The sequence below is a fragment of the Crinia signifera genome, chromosome 1 (assembly GCF_055691185.1).
Source record: "Crinia signifera chromosome 1, ASM5569118v1, whole genome shotgun sequence".
In the NCBI taxonomy this organism is placed as follows: domain Eukaryota; kingdom Metazoa; phylum Chordata; class Amphibia; order Anura; family Myobatrachidae; genus Crinia; species Crinia signifera.
In genome coordinates, this window is record NC_139217.1 from 143160098 (window position 1) to 143180667 (window position 20570).

Genomic DNA, 20570 nt, shown 5'->3' on the forward strand with positions numbered 1-20570 from the left:
TTTACACCAAATGTAAAAAACAAAACACTTTATTTTAAAAGTTCACATTCCACTTCACCATAAAAAGATAGCGATTGCTACTCGGTGAATCATGGTGAAAAAAACCTTCAAATGTATTCGCCATGTGGTCATTGAATAGGGTGATTCACCGTTTTAGTCAGAAATTCGCCAAACAGCACAAATTCGCCATAAAAACATGGCGAATCAGGCTCATTGAATACCGCCCTAAGGCAGTAGAACAATTTAAACATGCTTGGGATAGGCATATGAATATACTTACAAAGAAATAATGATCAAAAAGGGTTGAGATTACCTGAAGGATAAAAAAGGGGCAGACTAGATGGGCCAAATGGTTCTTATCTGTCGTCAAATTCTATGTTTCTTTTTTCTCTTTTCTTGATCCAATAAAGTATGGGTCCTCAAACTGCGGCCCTCCAGATGTTGTGAAACTACAAATCCCAGCATGCCTTGCCACAGTTTTTACACTCCCTTATAGCAAAAATGTGGCAAGGTATGCTGGGATTTGTAGTTTCACAACATCTGGAGGGCCGCAGTTTGAGGACCCAGTCTAAACTGCAAACAAAAATTCTAACTGAAAAACACCCAACACCACACGAGTGCTGACCATTGCTTAATAGCCAAAGTTGGTATTTGCAAATATATATGGTATAGAGTGCCCTTGTATAGGGCACAGTGATAGGGTCCAGTCTTTCTAATTACCCTGGCCACCATAGCATTGGTATCGGACAGACAGACTTTGTTAAGCTGTGTACACACAGGGCGATTTTAAGCACATATATCCCAAAATCTCTCACTTTCTGATTCTCACACCCTATTACATTTGGCCCACTATGGTGGTTAATTATCCATTCCTTGAGACATGAACTGACTTACTGTATGCTAAGTGGGCATAAGCCCATTTGTTTAGAATAAAATATGCAATTTGGTTCTGAGCATTCCCATAAAAAGAAGTATTTGCTTTCCTGAATTAGTTGCATATGACACTTGTTCCTTCTTATAAGTAGTGGCAGAATTGCAGACATATAGGGGGACATTTACCAAAATGGATTCGTAGAAAAAAGGTGTATTCGTAGGGAGAAATACACCTTTTTTTTACGAATTTGTATTTTTGGGATTTACAATCCCAAAAATACAACAATTCGTAGTCCTAAAGATGGGACATTCGTATTTGTAGTTACAAATACGAATGCCCTACACCATCGATAGGATACGACAGAAATCACCATTCAAAAGAATGGTGGTTTCTGATTTACTAAGCAGCCGTACTGATAATACGGCTGCTTAGTGGTGTAAAACACCCACGCAAATACGACAGGAAAATAGAACACCATTTTCCTGTTCTATTTGCGTTTTAGCCTGCACGGATCAGTCAGATCCGTGCAGGCTGCAGTGTAAAAAAATAGAAAAAAAATTAAATATAAAAAAAAAAAACGGCGTGGGGTCCCCCCCACAGCTGTAACCAGCACCAGGCTGAAGGAGCCGGGGCCGGTAATTAAAAATCAGGGAACCCGACAAATAGGGGTTCCCCGATTTTTAACAACCAGCCCCAGGCTCCAGGTCCGGGGCTGGTTCCCAAAATACGGGGGACAAAATGACTAGGGGTCCCCCGTATTTTAAGAACCAGCCCCAGGCAAAACCAGCCAGCAGGGTAATGCCACAGCCGGGGGACACTTATAATATAAGGTCCCGCGGCCAAAACATTAACCCTACCGACCAGTCAGCCTGGCCAGGGGCCCTGGGGGAGTGGGGACCCCCCCAATGAAGGGGTCCCCCACCTCCAGGACTTACCTGACCAGGCTGAAGCCTGATGCTGTCCTCGATGCCCCTGGGCGGTGGGCATCGAGCTGATAAATGGTGTAAAAATATAGATAAAACTATTGTTTTTTACTGTGGCACTACAAGTGCCAGCAAGCCTCCCCAGCAAGCTGGGACTTGGAGAACCACAAGTCCCAGCCTGCTGGGCATTAAAGGGCCCGCTGGCACTTGTAGTTCCACAGTTAAAAAAATAGTGCACAAAACACACTGACACACATTTAAAATAAAACTTTAATACACCCATTACACACATACTGATACTTACCTATCTTCTTCCCGTAGGTAGCCCTGGTCCTGATGTCCTCCGGTCCTGTGTCGGCGTTCCTCTTCATGTCGACGTCCTTCTTGAAGTCGACGTCCCTGTCGGCGATGGCGTCCGGTGTCCGGGTCCGACGAAATCCATGGAGGAAGCTGTGGAAAGAAACCATACTCACCTGTCCCAGCGCGACGTAGTCCAGGTAAGGGTCTTTGCAAAAAAAAACCCGAACACCCCGAATCCAGCCGGACAGAGAGCCGCACGGTGTTTACATCGTGCGGCTCCGCCTCCCGAATGCCGCTATTGGCCGCCTTGCGGCCTAGCGGCCAATCAGGAGCCGCTAGGCCGCAAGGCGGCCAATAGCGGCATTCGGGAGGCGGAGCCGCACGATGTAAACAAACACCGTGCGGCTCTCTGTCCGGCTGGATTCGGGTGTTCGGTTTGTTTTTTTGCAAAGACCCTTACCTGGAATACGTCGCGCTGGGACAGGTGAGTATGGTTTCCTTCCACAGCTTCCTCCATGGATTTCGTCGGACCCGGACACTGGACGCCATCGCCGACAGGGACGTCGACTTCAAGAAGGACGTCAACATGAAGAGGAACGCCGACACAGGACCGGCGGACATCAGGACCAGGGCTACCTACGGGAAGAAGATAGGTAAGTATCAGTATGTGTGTAATGTGTGTATTAAAGTTTTATTTTAAATGTGTCAGTGTGTTTTGTGCACTATTTTTTTAACTGTGGAACTACAAGTGCCAGCGGGCCCTTTAATGCCCAGCAGGCTGGGACTTGTGGTTCTCCAAGTCCCAGCTTGCTGGGGAGGCTTGCTGGCACTTGTAGTGCCACAGTAAAAAACAATAGTTTAATCTATTTTTTACACCACTATCAGCTCGATGCCCACCGCCCAGGGGCATCGAGGACAGCACCAGGCTTCAGCCTGGTCAGGTAAGTCCTGGAGGGGGGGGACCCCTTCATTGGGGGGGGTCCCCACTCCCCCAGGGCCCCTGGCCAGGCTGACTGGTCGGTAGGGTTAATGTTTTGGCCGCGGGACCTTATATTATAAATGTCCCCCGGCTGTGGCATTACCCTGCTGGCTGGTTTTGCCTGGGGCTGGTTCTTAAAATACGGGGGACCCCTAGTCATTTTGTCCCCCGTATTTTGGGAACCAGCCCCGGACCTGGAGCCTGGGGCTGGTTGTTAAAAATCGGGGATCCCCTATTTGTCGGGTTCCCTGATTTTTAATTACCGGCCCCGGCTCCTTCAGCCTGGTGCTGGTTATGGCTGTGGGGGGGACCCCACGCCGTTTTTTTTTTTCATTTATTTATTTTTCTATTTTTTTTTACACACTGCAGCCTGCACGGATCTGACTGATCCGTGCAGACTGCTAGAAATAATTCGTATTAGCAGCCGTATATACGGCCGCTAATACGGATGGCTACACCATCGGAGGGTTACAAAGCAGTCGTATCTGACTGCTTTGTAACTGACCCTCCGGAACACGAGTTTGCATACGACTTAAACAGTCGTATGCAACCGTAGGGGAAATACCAATACGAAAAACTAGGTTTTTCATATTGGTAAATTTCCCCCATACTAACAGTAGCATGTACTGTACATGTATTATTCTGCATGTACATTACAGTGTAATATATGATTGTGTAAGCATATTTGGTACTTGTTTCACGGCTGCAGCTGTATGCTACGTTTGAATCCTGCAGCTGTACGCCCAACAGCTGGCTAGCTACGTTATCAGCGTAGCTCATAGGCTGCTTTGAACTACGTTGTCAGCATAGTGACTCCGCAGCAGCCCAGCGCTGACAGGTCATTGTGGTACTTGTAGTTCCACAGAGAAATAGATAGCCCTGCACACCGCTAACAAAGGGAGCGTGTAAACTAGACACCCCGGCAAACTGCTAACAAATTGAGACGCTATAGTGTCTAAGTACAGCGCCGGCAAACCGCTAACAAAAGGGTGCATCTAAAATCTAGATGCTCTAGCGTCTAAATTTAGATGTTCCGCAAACCGCTAACAAGGGTGCAACCTGCGAAGGGATGCGTTACGCGTCCTACCGACCTTTTTATACCCCCCTATCCACGTCAGCGTGGAGTAGATATTATAAAGTGTGGCGAGCGCAGCGAGCCCTGTGAGGGGACGCGGGTAACTTCACATGTATTCCGCGTCCCCTCGCGGGGCTCGCTGCGCTCCCCACGCTTTGGGCTCGGTGGCTCTCTGTGCTCACCACACTTTATAAAGTCAACTCCACGCTGATTTGGATAGTGGGGGTATGAAAAGGTCGTTAGGATGCGTACCGCGTCCCCTCATGGGGCTCGCTGAGCTCGCCATGCTTCGGTGTTTCAGGAACACATTCACACCTACCTGCCATATCATACACTAGAACTGCCTATGCTGACAAGCTGAAATCACTACACTACTTCTGACTGACTATGGAACACACTACGCTACTTCTGACTGACTACGCTGACTAGGCTGGTCGCGCTGGTCGCGGGAACACAAGGCTGATGCTGAAAGGGATGCTACGCTAAGTACGTAACTGCCGCCGTGAAACTAAACATGTACTGCATATTTTATTCAAAGAGCTGTAAACATGCCATTTATCTAGTGCTAGAAGTAGCTGGCTAAGGCTATTGTCAGCTAGCACCAGCCATGTTATAGTGGGTACACACAGTTAGATGTGGAATTCGATATGGTTTCGATTCGATTTGCCATCATTTTGATCTGGTATTTGATTCTATTCGATTTCTACTATATAATTTTGCCTGGCAAGACAATTTTTCTTTTTGATTTCCACTAAACTTGAACGCGCATCTGGATCGAATCTGCATTGAATGTGGGAAAACTATTCGATGCCCATTCAATTTCAATGCAGGGTACATACTGTGAAATTTCCATAATTTTCGATTCGATTTTTCTTATAGACGCAAAATATTATAGAAAAATAGTGGAAATCTCACCGTGTGTATCTCCGTAAGTATGGAGATACACATATTTGAACATATTTATGGCTTTTCTACCTGAAGTAAATAAACCCTAGTATAAAATATACACATTGCAATACATTTATGTACATATATAAATTAAGATCAAAAGTATATACTGTAATATACTCTCTACTTCCAATAAAATCCTGTAATGCTTAGATGTTATGCAAATGTGATTTTCTGGTAGGATTTATGACAGTTTTCTTTTAAGGAGTGCTAACTTTTTGCATGTTGTCTCTTGCAACAGTGGTGTTTTGTATAGTGTTCATTTAAATATAGATAATGTGTATTTATAGTGTGTTATCCAATCTGTTTATAAAACACCTTGGACATTATCTGCGGAGCATATATTATTACATGAGAAAAAGAGATAAGCTATGCTCCGTTTTCACTTAATTCCCAATAATATTGATTTTGTTAAATTGGGCCAGAGATAATGAGATTTTCTTCCTCTTAGGGAATCTGCTCTTGACAATTCCTGAAGCTTGCTTAGTCTAATTTTCAAATAAGCTCTGTTCAAACAGGTAACGCTTATACTGTGTAAATATGCTTCAGATGGAAACTTGCTTAGGGTCATTTATAATACACAGTATACCAAACTATGGACCTAACTCATGTTTGTATGCAGTGAATGCCCCTTTCAGACCGCACTTTTTACCTGTTATTTTGCCATTTTATTACCGTTTTAAAACTGTAATTTGTGCAGTCTGAAAGGTGCAGAGTGAATTTACCGGTTCTATTGAACTGGTATTTCTAAACGGTAATAAAGCAGGGTCCTACCCGTTTCAGACCCGTTTTTTTAATCCACTGTTTTCTATGGATTAAAACGGGTTCAGTGTTGTGAAGGAACAAAAACTGCATTGAAATACTGTTTAAAGACATGCTGTGTGAAAGGGGTATTAGCTGGCAGACCCGTTTTTAGAAACATTTTAAAATACCAGTTCAAAGCCAGTTTTGCGGTCTAAAAGCAGCATGATCACAATAGGCATGGGCAAAGGTACTTGCAATAAGGTTTACATTGCAAAGGTATAGACAGAAAGTGACCATTTGGAGATATTAATGGGAAGTGGTTGGGAAACGCAAGAGTATCATGGCTGTTGTCAAGTTTGTGACAACAGCCAACAAAATATGACACCTGAGTTTAGACTGCATGGCCATGGACCAACCCATATCCCCGATTGTACCTTGTTTTTGCATTGAAGTCTTGAAAATGTATGTAATTGCAAATGAGATAGTGATGTCTTTGAAGGGCATCTCTTTTTATTCCTTGGTGGCAACTTCACTTGCTCACATTAGCAGCTCCAAAGCCTAGAAATTCGCAATAGCATTTACATAGAAACATGAATTACGCCTAATAAGAGCTACAAATTGCGCAAATACTGTTAGTACATATGCAACTAGCAACGCAATGGGCAGCGCTCCATATAAAAGCTGCACTTTGTGATGAGTGCTGGTTCCTGGACTTGCGAAGCAGGAAGCATATAGGAGTTCTGGGAGGGATCCAATTGGAGGGATCACTCTCAGCTAGGAATGCCCTAACATTTTAGACTTCTATAGGATAATGTCAACAAAAGCTGACATTATCTTTAATTTTGAAGAGCTGGTGTCCAGGACTTAGTACTTTTGGAAATATGCTAAAACTCCATTTTTGCTTTAGTACATCCTGCTCAAAGTCCTTAAATGCCCTATGTCTGTTTCATTTTAGTGTATCCAATTGTATGTGTGTGTCAATCAAGTTGGGTAGAATGGTGGCACAGTGGTTAGCATCAAAGCCTGACAATGTTGCGGTCATGATTTTGATTTTATTTATTTATTTATTATTTAATAACAGTTTCTTATATATTGTAGCTCAGCATATTCCGTTGCGCTTTACAAAAGGAGACAGTGATACAACAAACAGGGTATTTACAGACAGTCAAAAGGTAGGAGGGCCCTGCTCGCAAGCTTACAATTTCAACAAAAGTTCTGCTAACCCCCTCCCCTTGTTGTTCTGCTTAACAAAAAAAAAAATCCCAGTGTTAAGCAATCTAGACTAAAGTTCCAAAGGGGCAAAGTGTATAATATAAGTTCTCAGTGCTGCAAAAACTGGCGGCGCTTTAAAAATGAATGATAATAATAATATATGACCAAGAGAAGGTCCATTAAAAGAAAAGGCTTGCCATTTGTGAATGTGGATTTTCAGGTCAGTATGGTTATTATTATTTGTGTGCAAACTCCAAAAATGAATATAATCCCTGAGTTGTTCCTCCCCTGTTGGCATGGCAATACAGCTTGCACCTTCTGCAAATTAAATAATTGGGGTCAGATGCACTAAGCTTCAAAAGTGATAAAATGGAGAGTAATAAACAACCAACCAATCAGCTCCTGTCTAATATCATTCAAACACAGTCTGTGACATGGCAGGTAGAAGCTGATTGGCTGGCTGTTTATGGCTCTCCATTTTATCACTTTTGAAGCTTAGTGCATCTGGCCCTTTGTCAGATGGTGAATAATGCAAATATTTTAAACTGGCTTATCTGGGGTACAGAGTCTAATGGGTTGCTTGTTTTTCACAGGAACTACTGCAAAGATGTATTGGGCTTTGCTGTGTTGCACACACACCAGGTAACCTCACTATTCAGCATCTGACATTGCATATATCAGATGACCCATGGATGAGGTACAGATGTAAATGGGTACAGGACAGCACAGGTTACAGGTCACAGACCAAGCCAAAGGTCAAGCTCACGAGAAGACAATAATCGTTAAAAGAGGTTAGATCCATGACAAGTAATCTGATCAGGCAGCAGGCAGAAGCATGGCCAGGGCCATGCCATGTCAGCAAGGAATAATCTGAAGAGCATGTAGGCAGCAGTATATAATATACAATATTTATTTTGCTAAGCACTGATAGGAACGAAGCATTGGTAAAGTTTCAAACTCATACATAAAGGTGATACAAATATTTCACTGAATTAACAATATTCATATGGATAGAGGTTTGGATATTTGCAGATGCTGCAGAAACTAAGATTTTATTTTTCCCGAAACAACTTGCAAAACATGAAGAAATCCAAGACTAGCTCACCAGTGGATGAGTGAGAGGAGTTGTTTCGGAAAGCAGCCTAATTTAGACCTGATCAAAGTTTCAGATGACTACGAGTAGTTGGCTACCGCACAGACAGAAAGAAAACTCTCCCTGTGCAAATCTGCGAGTGAGTTGCAAAAATTTTGCAATACGGTATCCTGTCGCACATGCATATGCAATTCACGAACCATTGAATAATTCCCCCAGTCTGTGCAAATATGAGCAAGTCTGCACATTCCACAACTCTGCGGCAGAGACAGGATGATTGAGGCAGGCACTGATGTCACATACCCTCTCCTTAAGCACCTGGGCACGCCTGCATGTTATTTAGACAGTCCTAGAAAAAGACAGGTGTCCACCTGTCCCAGTGGACTGCAAGACTGTAGTAATATTACTTGGTAGTGGAACAGACAATGGAGGCAGGGAGGATGTTGAAACACTATATTAACGGGATCAGGAACAGGAATCAGGTACAGGAACAGGTATCAGGTCACAGGTATCAGGTCACAGGAATCAGTTACAGGTATCCGGTCACAGGTATAGGAATCAGGTAACAGGTCATAGGCAAGGTACAGCACTTCAAGCAAGGCTGAGAAAGCTATAACTGGCCCTGAGCTCAGGGCAATTGCAGTTTTAAAACCAGAGACAGCCAATCCCTGCAGCACACAGAGACAGGCCCCTCAATCATCAATATGTGCTGCAGCTGGGAATGGCATTCTGAGAACAGCCCAGTGCAGCTGATTACACCAGCTGGAACTGCTCTCAGAAACCACAGTTTTGCATGCAGAACCCAACAGCAGCACCTATGGCACCCACAGGTACTGCAGACCAAGAATGACAGCAGCACCTCTGGCCACACAGAGGTACTGCAAGCTGAATATAACAGCAGCACCTCTGGCCATCCACAGGTACTGCATTCCAAATGCAACAGCAGCACCTCTGGCAAACCAGAGGTACTGCAGGCCAAACATAACATAAATGGCAGTCCTGACATAATGCCCTTGAGAAGGTAGATTCCAGACGGCTCCTGGAAATTCAAATTCAGGCTATCCTCCCTGTGCAGAGCAACAGTCAATTCTGGCACCAACAGGACATCAGACGTTGACAGGACCTCCAACAAGGCAGTCACTGGTTGGATCTTGGTCAATCTGAAAAAAATTTCACCACGATTGACAGCCGTCACGGCGGCAGGTAAGGCATGCCTAACAACAGGTGCAACCACGTCCTCATGCCCGAAGGCAAGGGCAGACAGGACCTCATGTCCGAAGGCAAGGGCAGACAGGACCTCATGCTCGAAGGCAAGGGCAGACAGAACCTCATGCCCGAAGGCAAGGGCAGACAGAACCTCATGCCCGAAGGCAAGGGCAGACAGAACCTCATGCCCGAAGGCAAGGGCAGACAAAACCTCATGCCCAAAGGCAAGGGCAGACAGAACCTCATGCCCAAAGGCAAGGGCAGACAGAAACTCATGCCCGAAGGCAAGGGCAGACAGAACCTCATGCCCAAAGGCAAGGGCAGACAGAACCTCATGCCCAAAGACAAGGGCAGACAGAACCTCATGCCCAAAGGCAAGGACAGACAGAACCTCATGCCCAAAGGCAAGGGCAGACAGAACCTCATGCCCAAAGGCAAGGGCAGATGTACCCCCTCCTGGGTCTATTATACATGGACCCCCTTCTGGGGCTGGACCATCAGACTCAGCAGGCGGACCCTCCCGGACCTCTGGCACATCAGGCGGACCCTCACGGACCTCTGGCACATCAGGCAGACCCTCACGGACCTCTGGCACATCAGGCGGACCCTCACGAACCTCTGGCACATCAGGCAAACCCCCTCCTGGGGCTGGACAGACAGGACCCCGTCCTGTGGCTGGACAGACAGGACCCCCTCATGGGGCTGGACAGACAGGACCCCCTCCTGGGGATGGACAGACAGGACCCCCTCCTGGGGCTACGTCACTGGCTGTGGCATCACACAGAGGTACTGCAAGCTAAATATAACAGCAGCACCTCTGGCCATCCACAGGTACTGCAGTCCAAATGCAACAGCAGGACCTCTGGAAAACCATAAAAGGCAGTCCTGACACCACCTCCATACCCTGACTTCCTATCAGCCAGGGAATTGTGATTAGATATTTAATCTATTTTAGTTTCTATTTTGTCTAGCGCATGCGCACTATGGTCCACATGCACAGTTATTCGATAATCAAACAGATTACAAATTCGCACAACAGCGATCAACGCTGAATCAGTTTGAGAACTACTGCTTAAGTTGACTCAACACAATCTATTTTTTCAGACATTTGAGTGTACAGATAGTTTTTAAGACTCTTCACCTTGCATTTACTCATAGGGTACATATGTTTTCATTATGATATCTCAAAAAAAGATGTTTGCTTCTACAAAAATGTGGTTCCTTCCTTCAAAAGATGTTTGTTGAACCAGGCCATTGGCCTAATTCAGGCCTGATCGCAGGGCAAATTTGTTCTCAAGATGGGCAAAACCATGTTTACTGCAGGTAAGACAAATGTAACATGTGCAGAGAGAGTTAGATTTGGGTGAGGTGTGTTTAAAATTAAATCTAAAGTGCAGTGTAAAAATAAAGCAGCTAGTATTTACTCTGCACAGAAACAAAATAACAAATCTAACTCTCTGCACATGTTAGAGTAACCCCACTTGCAGTGCACATGTTTTTATCCATTTTGAGAACAGATTTGACCCTCTATCAGGTCTGAATTAGGCCCACTGACTCCAGCACAGCAACAGCACTCCCCTGCTCAAAGGCCTCTAAAATCATGGGAAGCTGTCAAGTGTGCCCATATATTAAAATGGATTTTAATTATTTTGGGAGGTATGTAGTTCAAACATTTTAGATTCCTTTATATATTTATGCTGGGTACATACTGAAGTGATTCCTGTGGCCGCTGAATAGTTAACGATTCAGGGCACACACACTCGTGAATGATATCGGTCAGTGACATCAACCATCCCCTGCTCCGTACATGCAGTCGCTGACTGCATTGTTAATGATATTGATGTACATACTGAATGATATGCACGCGATACCGTTAACAATATCAATACTGTCCATATCATTAACGATATATAGCCTAGTGTGTACCCAGTTTCAGCTTATCAGTAAAGGCTGGCCTGGTGAGCAAATGAGTCAGTGATGGGCTGGAGGAATCCACCCACACAAGTAACAAAAAGCAATCACCAGTACTTCAGTCAGAGCCCAGTGTGCTTGGTTGCTAGTGGGAGCTACGAAGGCTGGTATCTTACCTGAGGAGGCGGGGAGAACCCTAAATCCCTAACTGCGCATGCACCCGCACTCTCTCCACCCTAGTGAAATCGCTTAGACAATGAAGCACTGCACCGCTTACTGAGTTAATTTCCCCAGAATGCTACAACTGATATGCATTAATCAATCAATACAAGTTTGTTCCTATGAATTACAATACGGGCCTACCAAAAGAACAAATTTCATTATATGTCATTTTAAAAAATTTCAATTCACTTCTACTGTAAGTACATTGGGTCTGATTCAGCGTTGATCGCAGTTCTGCGAATTTGTAATCTGCTCGATTATCGAATAACTGTGCATGTGGACCATAGTGCGCACACGCTAGACAAAATAGCAACTAAAAAAGATTAAATCTAAGATCTAATCGCAATTTCCTGGCTGATGGGAAGTCAGGGTTTGGAGGTGGTGTCTGGTTTGCCACAGGTGCTGCTGTTGCTTTTGGACTGCAGTACCTGTGGATGGCCAGAGGTGCTGCTGTTATATTTAGCTTGCAGTACCTCTGTGTGGCCAGAGGTGCTGCTGTCATTCTTGGTCTGCAGTACCTGTGGGTGGCCAGAGGTGCTGCTGTTGGGTTCTGCCTGCAGAACTGTGGTTTCTGAGAGCAGTTCCAGCTGGTGTCATAAGCTGGACTGGGCTGTTCTCAGAATGCCATTCCCAGCTGCAGCACATATTGATGATTGAGGGGCCTGTCTCTGTGTGCTGCAGGGATTGGCTGTCTCTGGTTTTAAAACTGCAAAAGTTATAGCTTTCTCAGCCTTGCCTGAAGTGCTGTACCTTGCCTATGACCTGTTACTTGATTCCTGTACCTGTGATCTGTGACCTGATACCTGTACCTGATTCCTGTTCCTGATCCTGTTAATTCAGTGTTTCAACATCCGTCCTGCCTCCATTGTCTGTACCTCAAGCAAGTAATATTACTACAGTCTTGCAGTCCACTGGGACTCCTAACGTTATAACTGGCCACTGACTTGCCATGTGTCGCTATTGAGCCTGTTAACCGCAATCAAGTCTTGGCAGATCAGATCATGGCCTTGGCTCATGTTGTGTCAGACTTGTGTCAGAAGGTGCAGGCCCCCGAAGTGGTGTTTGATGTGCACTTCCCCGAAACCGCATCCAATGCTTTGACCACGACCATGTTTTGGGTGGCCAATGCCTTAGCCGATGGCGTGTACCCAGAAGGTGGCATAATATTCAGTAACTGCTTTATTTCCTTAAATGCTGGAAATGCAAACATACGGATGACCGGCGGACAAGATGCAGGTGTTACATAGTTACATAGTTATATAGTAGGTAAGGCTGAAAAAAGACTTGCGTCCATCTAGTTCAACCTGGTATAGATATCCATTGCTGATTTGGTAGGTTCTGATATTTTACAGACAGATTATATTTCTCATTTGAACCCATGGATGTTTTTCTCCAGTAAATGTTTGTCCAACTTTGCCTTGAATGCATTTAATGAGCCAGCCATTACCACCTCTCTGGGAAGAGAGTTCCAGAGTTTGATTGTTCTGACCGTAAAGAAATTCTTTCTACTAGCTGAATGAATTTTTTTTTCTTCTAATCTATACTCATGCCCTCGCGTCCTAGATTCCTTTCTAGTAGAAAAGAGGGTGTGTGACAGTTCCTTATATTGGCCCTTGATATACTTGTACATGTTGAGCATGTCCCCCCTTAAACGTCTCTTTTCCAATGTAAATAGTCCCAAATTGCTTAATCTCTCCCCGTAGCTTAAATTCTCCATTCCCCTAATAAGCTTTGTTGCTCGCCTTTGGATTTTTTCTAATTCTATGATGTCCTTTTTATAGTGTGGGGCCTCTATGATGTCCTTTTTATAGTGTGTTCAAAATACTGACACCGGCATTCCAATGGAGGAAATCCCGAAATTGGTCTAGAAACTATACTTACCTTCCCCCCTGCCCCCTAACCCTCCCTCCCCTTGGCCTTACCTTAAACCTCCCCTCACCCACTCAGCCTAACCCTTAATGTGGCCATTACTTATGCGATTTTGCCTGGTTTAATCCGATTTCAATGCATCAGGGTGATAAATGGGATGAAAAGTGGCAAATTGTGTTTGCTCTCTGGTGTCCTGATGCTGTCTGATGTGTCCTGTTTGTATTGAATCAGAGCCTCTAGATCGCCAGTGCTGCACTATGGATTTATTGAACCTGGAGCTATGGCTGGTATCACCTGTGATATATTGTATGCAAAAGGACCGCATACAATATATATCGTTATCCAGCTGCCGGGAAGCTGGCAAGTCAATTGCTGGGGTATCGCATGCGGTGCTAGTATGCAATACCTCACACAAGTGTATGGGGGCTTTAACCCTCCCCACAGCCTAAACCTAACCTTTCCCCTGAAGCCTAACCCTAAGTCCCCACTATTGCCTAAACCTAACCTTTCCCCCACCCCCAGCCTAATGCTAACACAACTGTTTAACTTCAATTTCTGTTTGGTTGGGGTACAAAAATCCAATAGAGTATCTATTGTATGTTCAGTATTAACAGGCTATGTAACTGCTACCTGTGACCTGTGTAACATCAAGCAGAAGCATTGTATGACTTGTGTCTGAACTTGCACTGGGTGTTCCACCTGTTTCTAACTTTGACTAAAGTAGTTTTAAGTAAATATTTGATATTCTAATAAAGTTCGTATGTACTATAAATCATTGTACTTTGATGTCAAGCAGATGTGCTCCAAGTTAATCATATTAAGCTAAAGTTTAAACTTCTGCTTTAGTCATTGCGTTATCTTGCAGTTTGCATCATTTTGATCTACTATGCTTTTTGATCTGAAGCAGTTTTATACAAATACATGTACTGTTCTCCTTTAGATGAAAACTCTGTTCTGAACAGTAAAAGAGTGATTTGGTAAAGCTCTTATGTAAGCTAAACCGATATGGGTTCATTGCGATTCTGTCCACTCAGGTGTTTTTCATTTCATTGGATATAATGGTGGCTATTATCTATTGAGCTCATGGATGTTATACACTGTACGGCTTAACACCACCCAGAAGAATGCCCCTCCCCTCGCGCACCCTGAATCCCCTCGGTAACATGCAAAGGGATGTACGCAAACATGCGGCCATAGGGGAGAAAGATCATTCAATGATGTATTGGCACACCCACATTCCCAGGGGAATGCCCAGCACTTTCATGGGGACGCTCATAAAACGCTTGGCGTTCCCCTGCTCAGGGCCGATGTCCGCCTCCACTCGCCCCCTCCCTTCCTTACCTGTGCAAATGCCTTGGCAAGTGTGATACTCGCTAAAGGAGTTCTCACAGGGGGCTGCATGTGCACGATTATGTGCATGACCCCAAAACACCGGCCCCTTCTCAGTGTTCATTAATCTTGATTAAATTTATTTTAAATTGAATTTATGCACATACATACTGTACTAAGATATCTAGGGGATGGGACCTACGTCTAAGTAGCAGTGGAGTTTGTATATTCTCCCCATGTTTGTGTGAGATTACTCCATCTACTCAGGTTTCCTCCCACAATCCAAAAATATATTAGCAAATGAATTGGCTCCCAACTAAAATGAGCCCTAGTGATTAGCATTTGTAATCCAACTAATCAGCTCATTCTCAAACACTATTTTTCATTCACATTCAAGAATATTAAATCGTTAAATGCGCTCAAAATTTCTAATAGTTTTGAGGATTAAATAAAGTTATACATTGAACCATAAAAAAAAGGTATCATTATTTCGGTTGGCACTCAAAAATAATTAGATTTTTGATGGGTACTCAACCTGTATTATAATCATTGAAGTATAATTTATGGGCCAAGTGGTTCTAGTCAGTCCATGTATGTGCACACACCTTCCATTTTTTTTCCAAAATATATTTTATTAAAACTTGAATGATGAGGTAACATACAATAAAGGTGCACATATATATAATGCACAAGATCGGTAAACAGTACTAGAGCACATTTTTTGTACCCAGTGAAAACCCATGCAAGCACAAGGAGAATATAAAAAACCACATAGTTAGGGCCATGGTGGAAATTAAACCCACGATCAGTGGCGTAACTATAGCTCCGCGGGGCTATAGTTACCCGCTGCTGTCTGCCGGTACCTGCCTGCCGTGCCGTCACAGTCCCGTCTCTCCCAGCGCTGGCTCCTGCTTCTATAATGAAAATGGACACTTAGAAAATGGCTGCCCCCATACTGCAGACAGTTTTCGGTCTGCAGTATGGGGGCAGCCATTTTCTAAGAGTCACTTTTCATTATAGCAGCAGGAGACAGCGCTGGGAGAGACGGGACCGTGACCGCAGATGCGGCTGGGCAGGTATGGGCATGGGGGGGCACCGAGGGGAGGGGGGGCAGAAAAAATTTGCGGCGGGGTGGCACACAATAGGAAGTTACACCACTGCCCAGGATGCTGCTATATGCAGCAAAGCTGTAGTGGGACACATATGCATATAAAGGTGAATGGCATCTAGAAGCTTCCAGAAGCATTTACACAAGGTGCCCATACACCTACTGACCCACTGGAAGCACGATTCCGCTGTCAGGATGTGCTGAACGCCGAGCACCGATGACCTGCAATCCATTGCTTCATTTCACAGAATGGGGCATTATGATTTTTAAACATATCTAATACGAAGCGACTGTCAGGGGATCGGGGGATTGACCCAGTACATCATAGATAAAGAGTACATTCATTAGTTCTGTGATACTTCTTGCTGACCTCTGTAAATGGCTATGTGAGTACTACAATCTTTGATCTGCAAAAAATGAGTAAAAATAAGGAGATAGCAGTATAAATCATCTATATATATGTCTAGTGTCTGGGTGTAACTGAAACACTGCCATCTGCTGGCAGCGAATTGCTTTCTCTTTCACTCATACAACTACATTGCTTTCTCTTTCACTCATACAGAACCACAGAGGCAATCCCACATACATAAACACAGAGGCAACCACACATAAAGAAACACAGATGCAATCACACATACAGAAAAACAGAGACAATCAGGACTAGCTTTAGAAGCTTAGCTAGTTGGATTTATATCTATACATAGAAAGTGGAATTATACTGCCAGACCACTTTTAATTAATCACCATGGTTTCTGAAATGTAGATTTGTCTCTTAAGAAAACAGCAAATAAGTCTAGTACTTTGCTGTTCAAGAAACTCTATTATTTTTCTTTTTTCTTTCTTAATGTAGATCTCTGTGGTAAGAAATATCAGCTGATCCACTGCACTTAGTGCTGCACCCTTTTACTCTTTAACTGTAATGCCTTCCTGGCAGAGGTGCTGGACAGAAGCGCCAAAACACTGCTAGCTGGCATTGCTGGCTAAAAAGCCAAGCACCAGATTGCTGGCACAGTTACAAGACCTACAGATGTAGCGGGATTCATCTTTGCAGGGGATGGTGATGGCGTCGCCATCCCCTGCCCCGCCGCCATCTGTTTGCCGGAAGGGGACGCGCGCGCACAAGGTGCGCGCGCGTCCCCTTCCGACGGTGCTGCCCTCGGTCGCCCGGTGCCCACACCGGGCGACCGCACCCCTGCACAGTGGCCAGAGGTCCCCCCCCAGCACTATCGAGCGGGAGGCGGACAGTATTGCGTCCGCCTCGCCGCCCCGGATACTGAGACGCACATGCGTGGGGGACGCACGCGCGTCTCAGTCAGATAGAGGCGCCGTGTTGCTGGCGGATCGCCAGCAGCATGCTGCTGGCGATTCGCCAGCAACACTGAGGCAAGATTCATCTGTAGGACATAGAAGAATCAAGCCTCAAACTAGGGAAGTAACTAGATATTCGTAGGCCCCATAGCAAAGGTTTGTGAGGGCCCCCTATTTAGCAAATGATGGGGATAAATGTATGTAAAATATATTACTTAGTAAAGATGGGCCCCTTTAGCTCTGGGCCCCATAGCAGTTGCACCCCTTGCACTTCTGGTAGTTACGCCCTTGCCTCAAACACTTCCAGGCATATCACAGATACTGTACCACTTTGTGGACCTGAACAGTGATGCCCACAGTGTGTAGAAAGTGTGTAGAAAGTATGGGGTCGAGAAAGTGGGGCAGTATGAAGCACAGTGGTACAGCAAGACACACCTCAAACCCTGCTTAGCGTTCCTAGGGCAAATTAAATTTGTGAGAAAGATGCTTTCAAAGTCATTCTTGGTGCAATCCATCAATTTAAGGCTTCAGATATACAGTAATACAGTAGGTACGACTTAGTATTTGGATAATACAAGTTTAGATACCACACACTAAAATGTTACAATTTTGCTGGGAATATGTTAGAAAAGGTTTAATAAAACATAATTAATATAAAAATAAAGTGTATGCAATACAAAAAAATAGAAATAAATGATAGGCACCTGAAATGCAAAGTGCAAAAAGTAATTTAAGTACTTTTACATTCAATTCAATCTAAAGCAATTAGTGCTTGATGAGAGATTCCGGTTTAATAGACACTCCAGAGTGAATCCATATGGGGTAAATGTACTGTAAGTATACTTGCCGGACCCCTGTCGACATCCCCTCCATTGGATGCCAGCGTTGGTATAATGAATGCCGGCATCCCAACCACAAGTCAATTATATGTATGTATTGTATGTATCAATCATCTAAAAGGCAAATCTAAACTGGTTTTATCTTTTAAATGATTGTAACGTTAAAGCATTGGGCAAATTCTATGGAAACTGGCTGATGGCTGCAAGTGAAAGCACTGTTTAATCTCCAGCGGAAGTAAATGCTGGAACTTACTTACTTACTGTTCTTTTTTGCAATTGGTGTGTTCATAAAGTTACTTTGTTGTTATATGCTGTGCTTTACAGAAAAGAAGCACACAGTTCTGCAATCTGAGTGTGGTCATACCATATATACAAAAATCATTTTACATCCAGACTTTTTCAACCACCTACTATATGTTTTCCTCTCTCCTGATTCTCCTCTCTTAAATCCAACCTTAATGTGGTTGCTCATTTCATTTTCCTATCTTTCTAGTCTAAGTTGACCTCTCCTCCAACTCTTCCATTGGCTTCCCTTCCCCTATAGGATCCAATTTAGACTATTTAACCACACAATCTAAAGGTGTGTACACACTAGACAATAAATTAAATGATATGCATGATAATGATATCGTTAATGATATTTCTGTGAATATCATCTAGTGTGTATGCACTATATGGTTAACAATGTGTTCTCCTCCAGGTCATTAGTGATGACCCTCGTTGTTTATACTGTACATACAGGACAACAGAGGATATCACTAGCATGAACCATGCTGTGGAATGCAGTTACACATTATTGTCTCCTGTGTCCCCAGCTTAAGGATCTAGTCGCTTCTTCTCCTCCTACATCTCTCACCTCAGCTCAGTCCACACTCTTACCTAATGGCATTCCCAATTCTAAGACTTCTCCTATGTTACTGCCATCCTCTGGTCATCTTCCACTTGATTCATCAGTTCTTCATGTGTTTAATAGGTGGCTCTGATTTAATTATTAGTCTAGTATGCCTATGTGTGCTTTGGTATAGTTGGCACAAGGCACATTGTAGATGGTCAGCAATGAAAGCACACTTGGAAAAGTGCACAGTCATCAGGTTTATTGATCCGATTTTGCCCCGTACAATTCAACAGACCCTCAATTTACACTTCAGCTTGACCTTGTTTCTTATATTTGATCCTGATGTATACACAGTTTTAAGCACAGCTTATAATTTCTAAAATTCTTACTAACAATCATTTGTAGTTAAATGATTAAAGCTTGTCTTTTTTAGGTTCGAGGAAACAAAGGAGAAGTACTGTATGTCTTAGATGCCACAAATCCACGCCATTCCAATTGGCTACGCTTCGTCCATGAAGCACCGTCCCAGGAGCAAAAGAACTTGGCAGCTATTCAGGTCAGTGTTTGCTAAATACCTTGACATAGTTCTGTTTAATGTCTTTAGAGAAACATCTTTGCTCATATGCAAAAGGAGCAACTTTGCAGTCAACTTTAAATTAAACTCTGTGTCAGTACATTAAGCATTTTATTAGAAGCTTGTGACCTTGAATGAATCCAACTCAGAATTGAGTTAGTAGTGCGGCATTAACCAGAGCCAGATTAAGGTTTCAGGAAGCCGGTTTCAGGGTACTTAAGACAAGGAGGCACCCAACATATACACACACGCACACACACACACACACGCAGCATACATACACCAAATACACACCCACCATGCATACATGCACATCATACACAAACACACACAGCACACATATACACATACATATACAGGATATACACATGTATACATACATACACAACATACATACATGCACAGTACACACACATACTGTCCACACAACACACAGCATACATACACGCACTGCATACAAACATGTATACATCCATACATATACACACCAAATACACACACAGTATACATATGCACACATAAAATATACAGCATACATGCATACACAAACAAAGCATACACACATGCACACACATACACACACAAAGTACTAACAGGACAGGAAGAGCTCTGTTGTCCGGAGCTGCAGTTGCTAAGGTTGCACAATGCTCAGTAGCTGCCTTTACTGCTTCCTCTGTAGCTATTCATTGCAGAAAGGAGCAGCAGCCATTCTCTCCTATTGTACCGCACAGGTGTCCCCAACCAGTACAGAGACGTACATAAGCCTGGTGATTCTAGGTGCCAAATGAACCTTGTGCACTAATACTATATGGGTTACCCTTGAACAGAAGCCATGCTTGTTTTTGTCTATAGCCAATAGAAGGTCTCTTTGGTGTACTTTTTATGAAATTATTCTTTTTGGTTTGCTTAAAAGCTTTGCACTTTCTAGGGAATGTTGCTGTCAATAGCAAAAAAACAAGCACTCACAAATACCTTATAATCCAACAAATGCAATCTGAAAAGGAAGGGGGTTATTTAGAGCTGATCGCTATTGTGCGAATTCAAAAGGTGATCAATTATCGAATGACTGCGCAAGCGTGCACAAGGCCAAACAGCAACAAATAACAACAATAACTCTATTCACAATCCCTTTGCAAATTGAATGACAGGAAGCCGGCGTTTGGGGTTGGTAACGTTAATTTTGTAGGAGTTTCAGAGAAAATGCAGGCGTAGTAGTAGTAC

General features: G+C 43.8%; 1 protein-coding gene across 1 annotated transcript in view; it reads left to right on the forward strand.

Moving 5' to 3' along the window:
* The window catches only part of PRDM5 (PR/SET domain 5), a 206088-nt gene that overhangs the window by 11286 nt on the left and 174232 nt on the right, over positions 1-20570 (forward strand). Inside the window, exon 3 of the mRNA XM_083174449.1 lies at positions 19209-19331. Coding sequence (XP_083030575.1) covers positions 19209-19331 — 123 coding nt within the window. The remainder of the gene's footprint in view (positions 1-19208; positions 19332-20570) is intronic.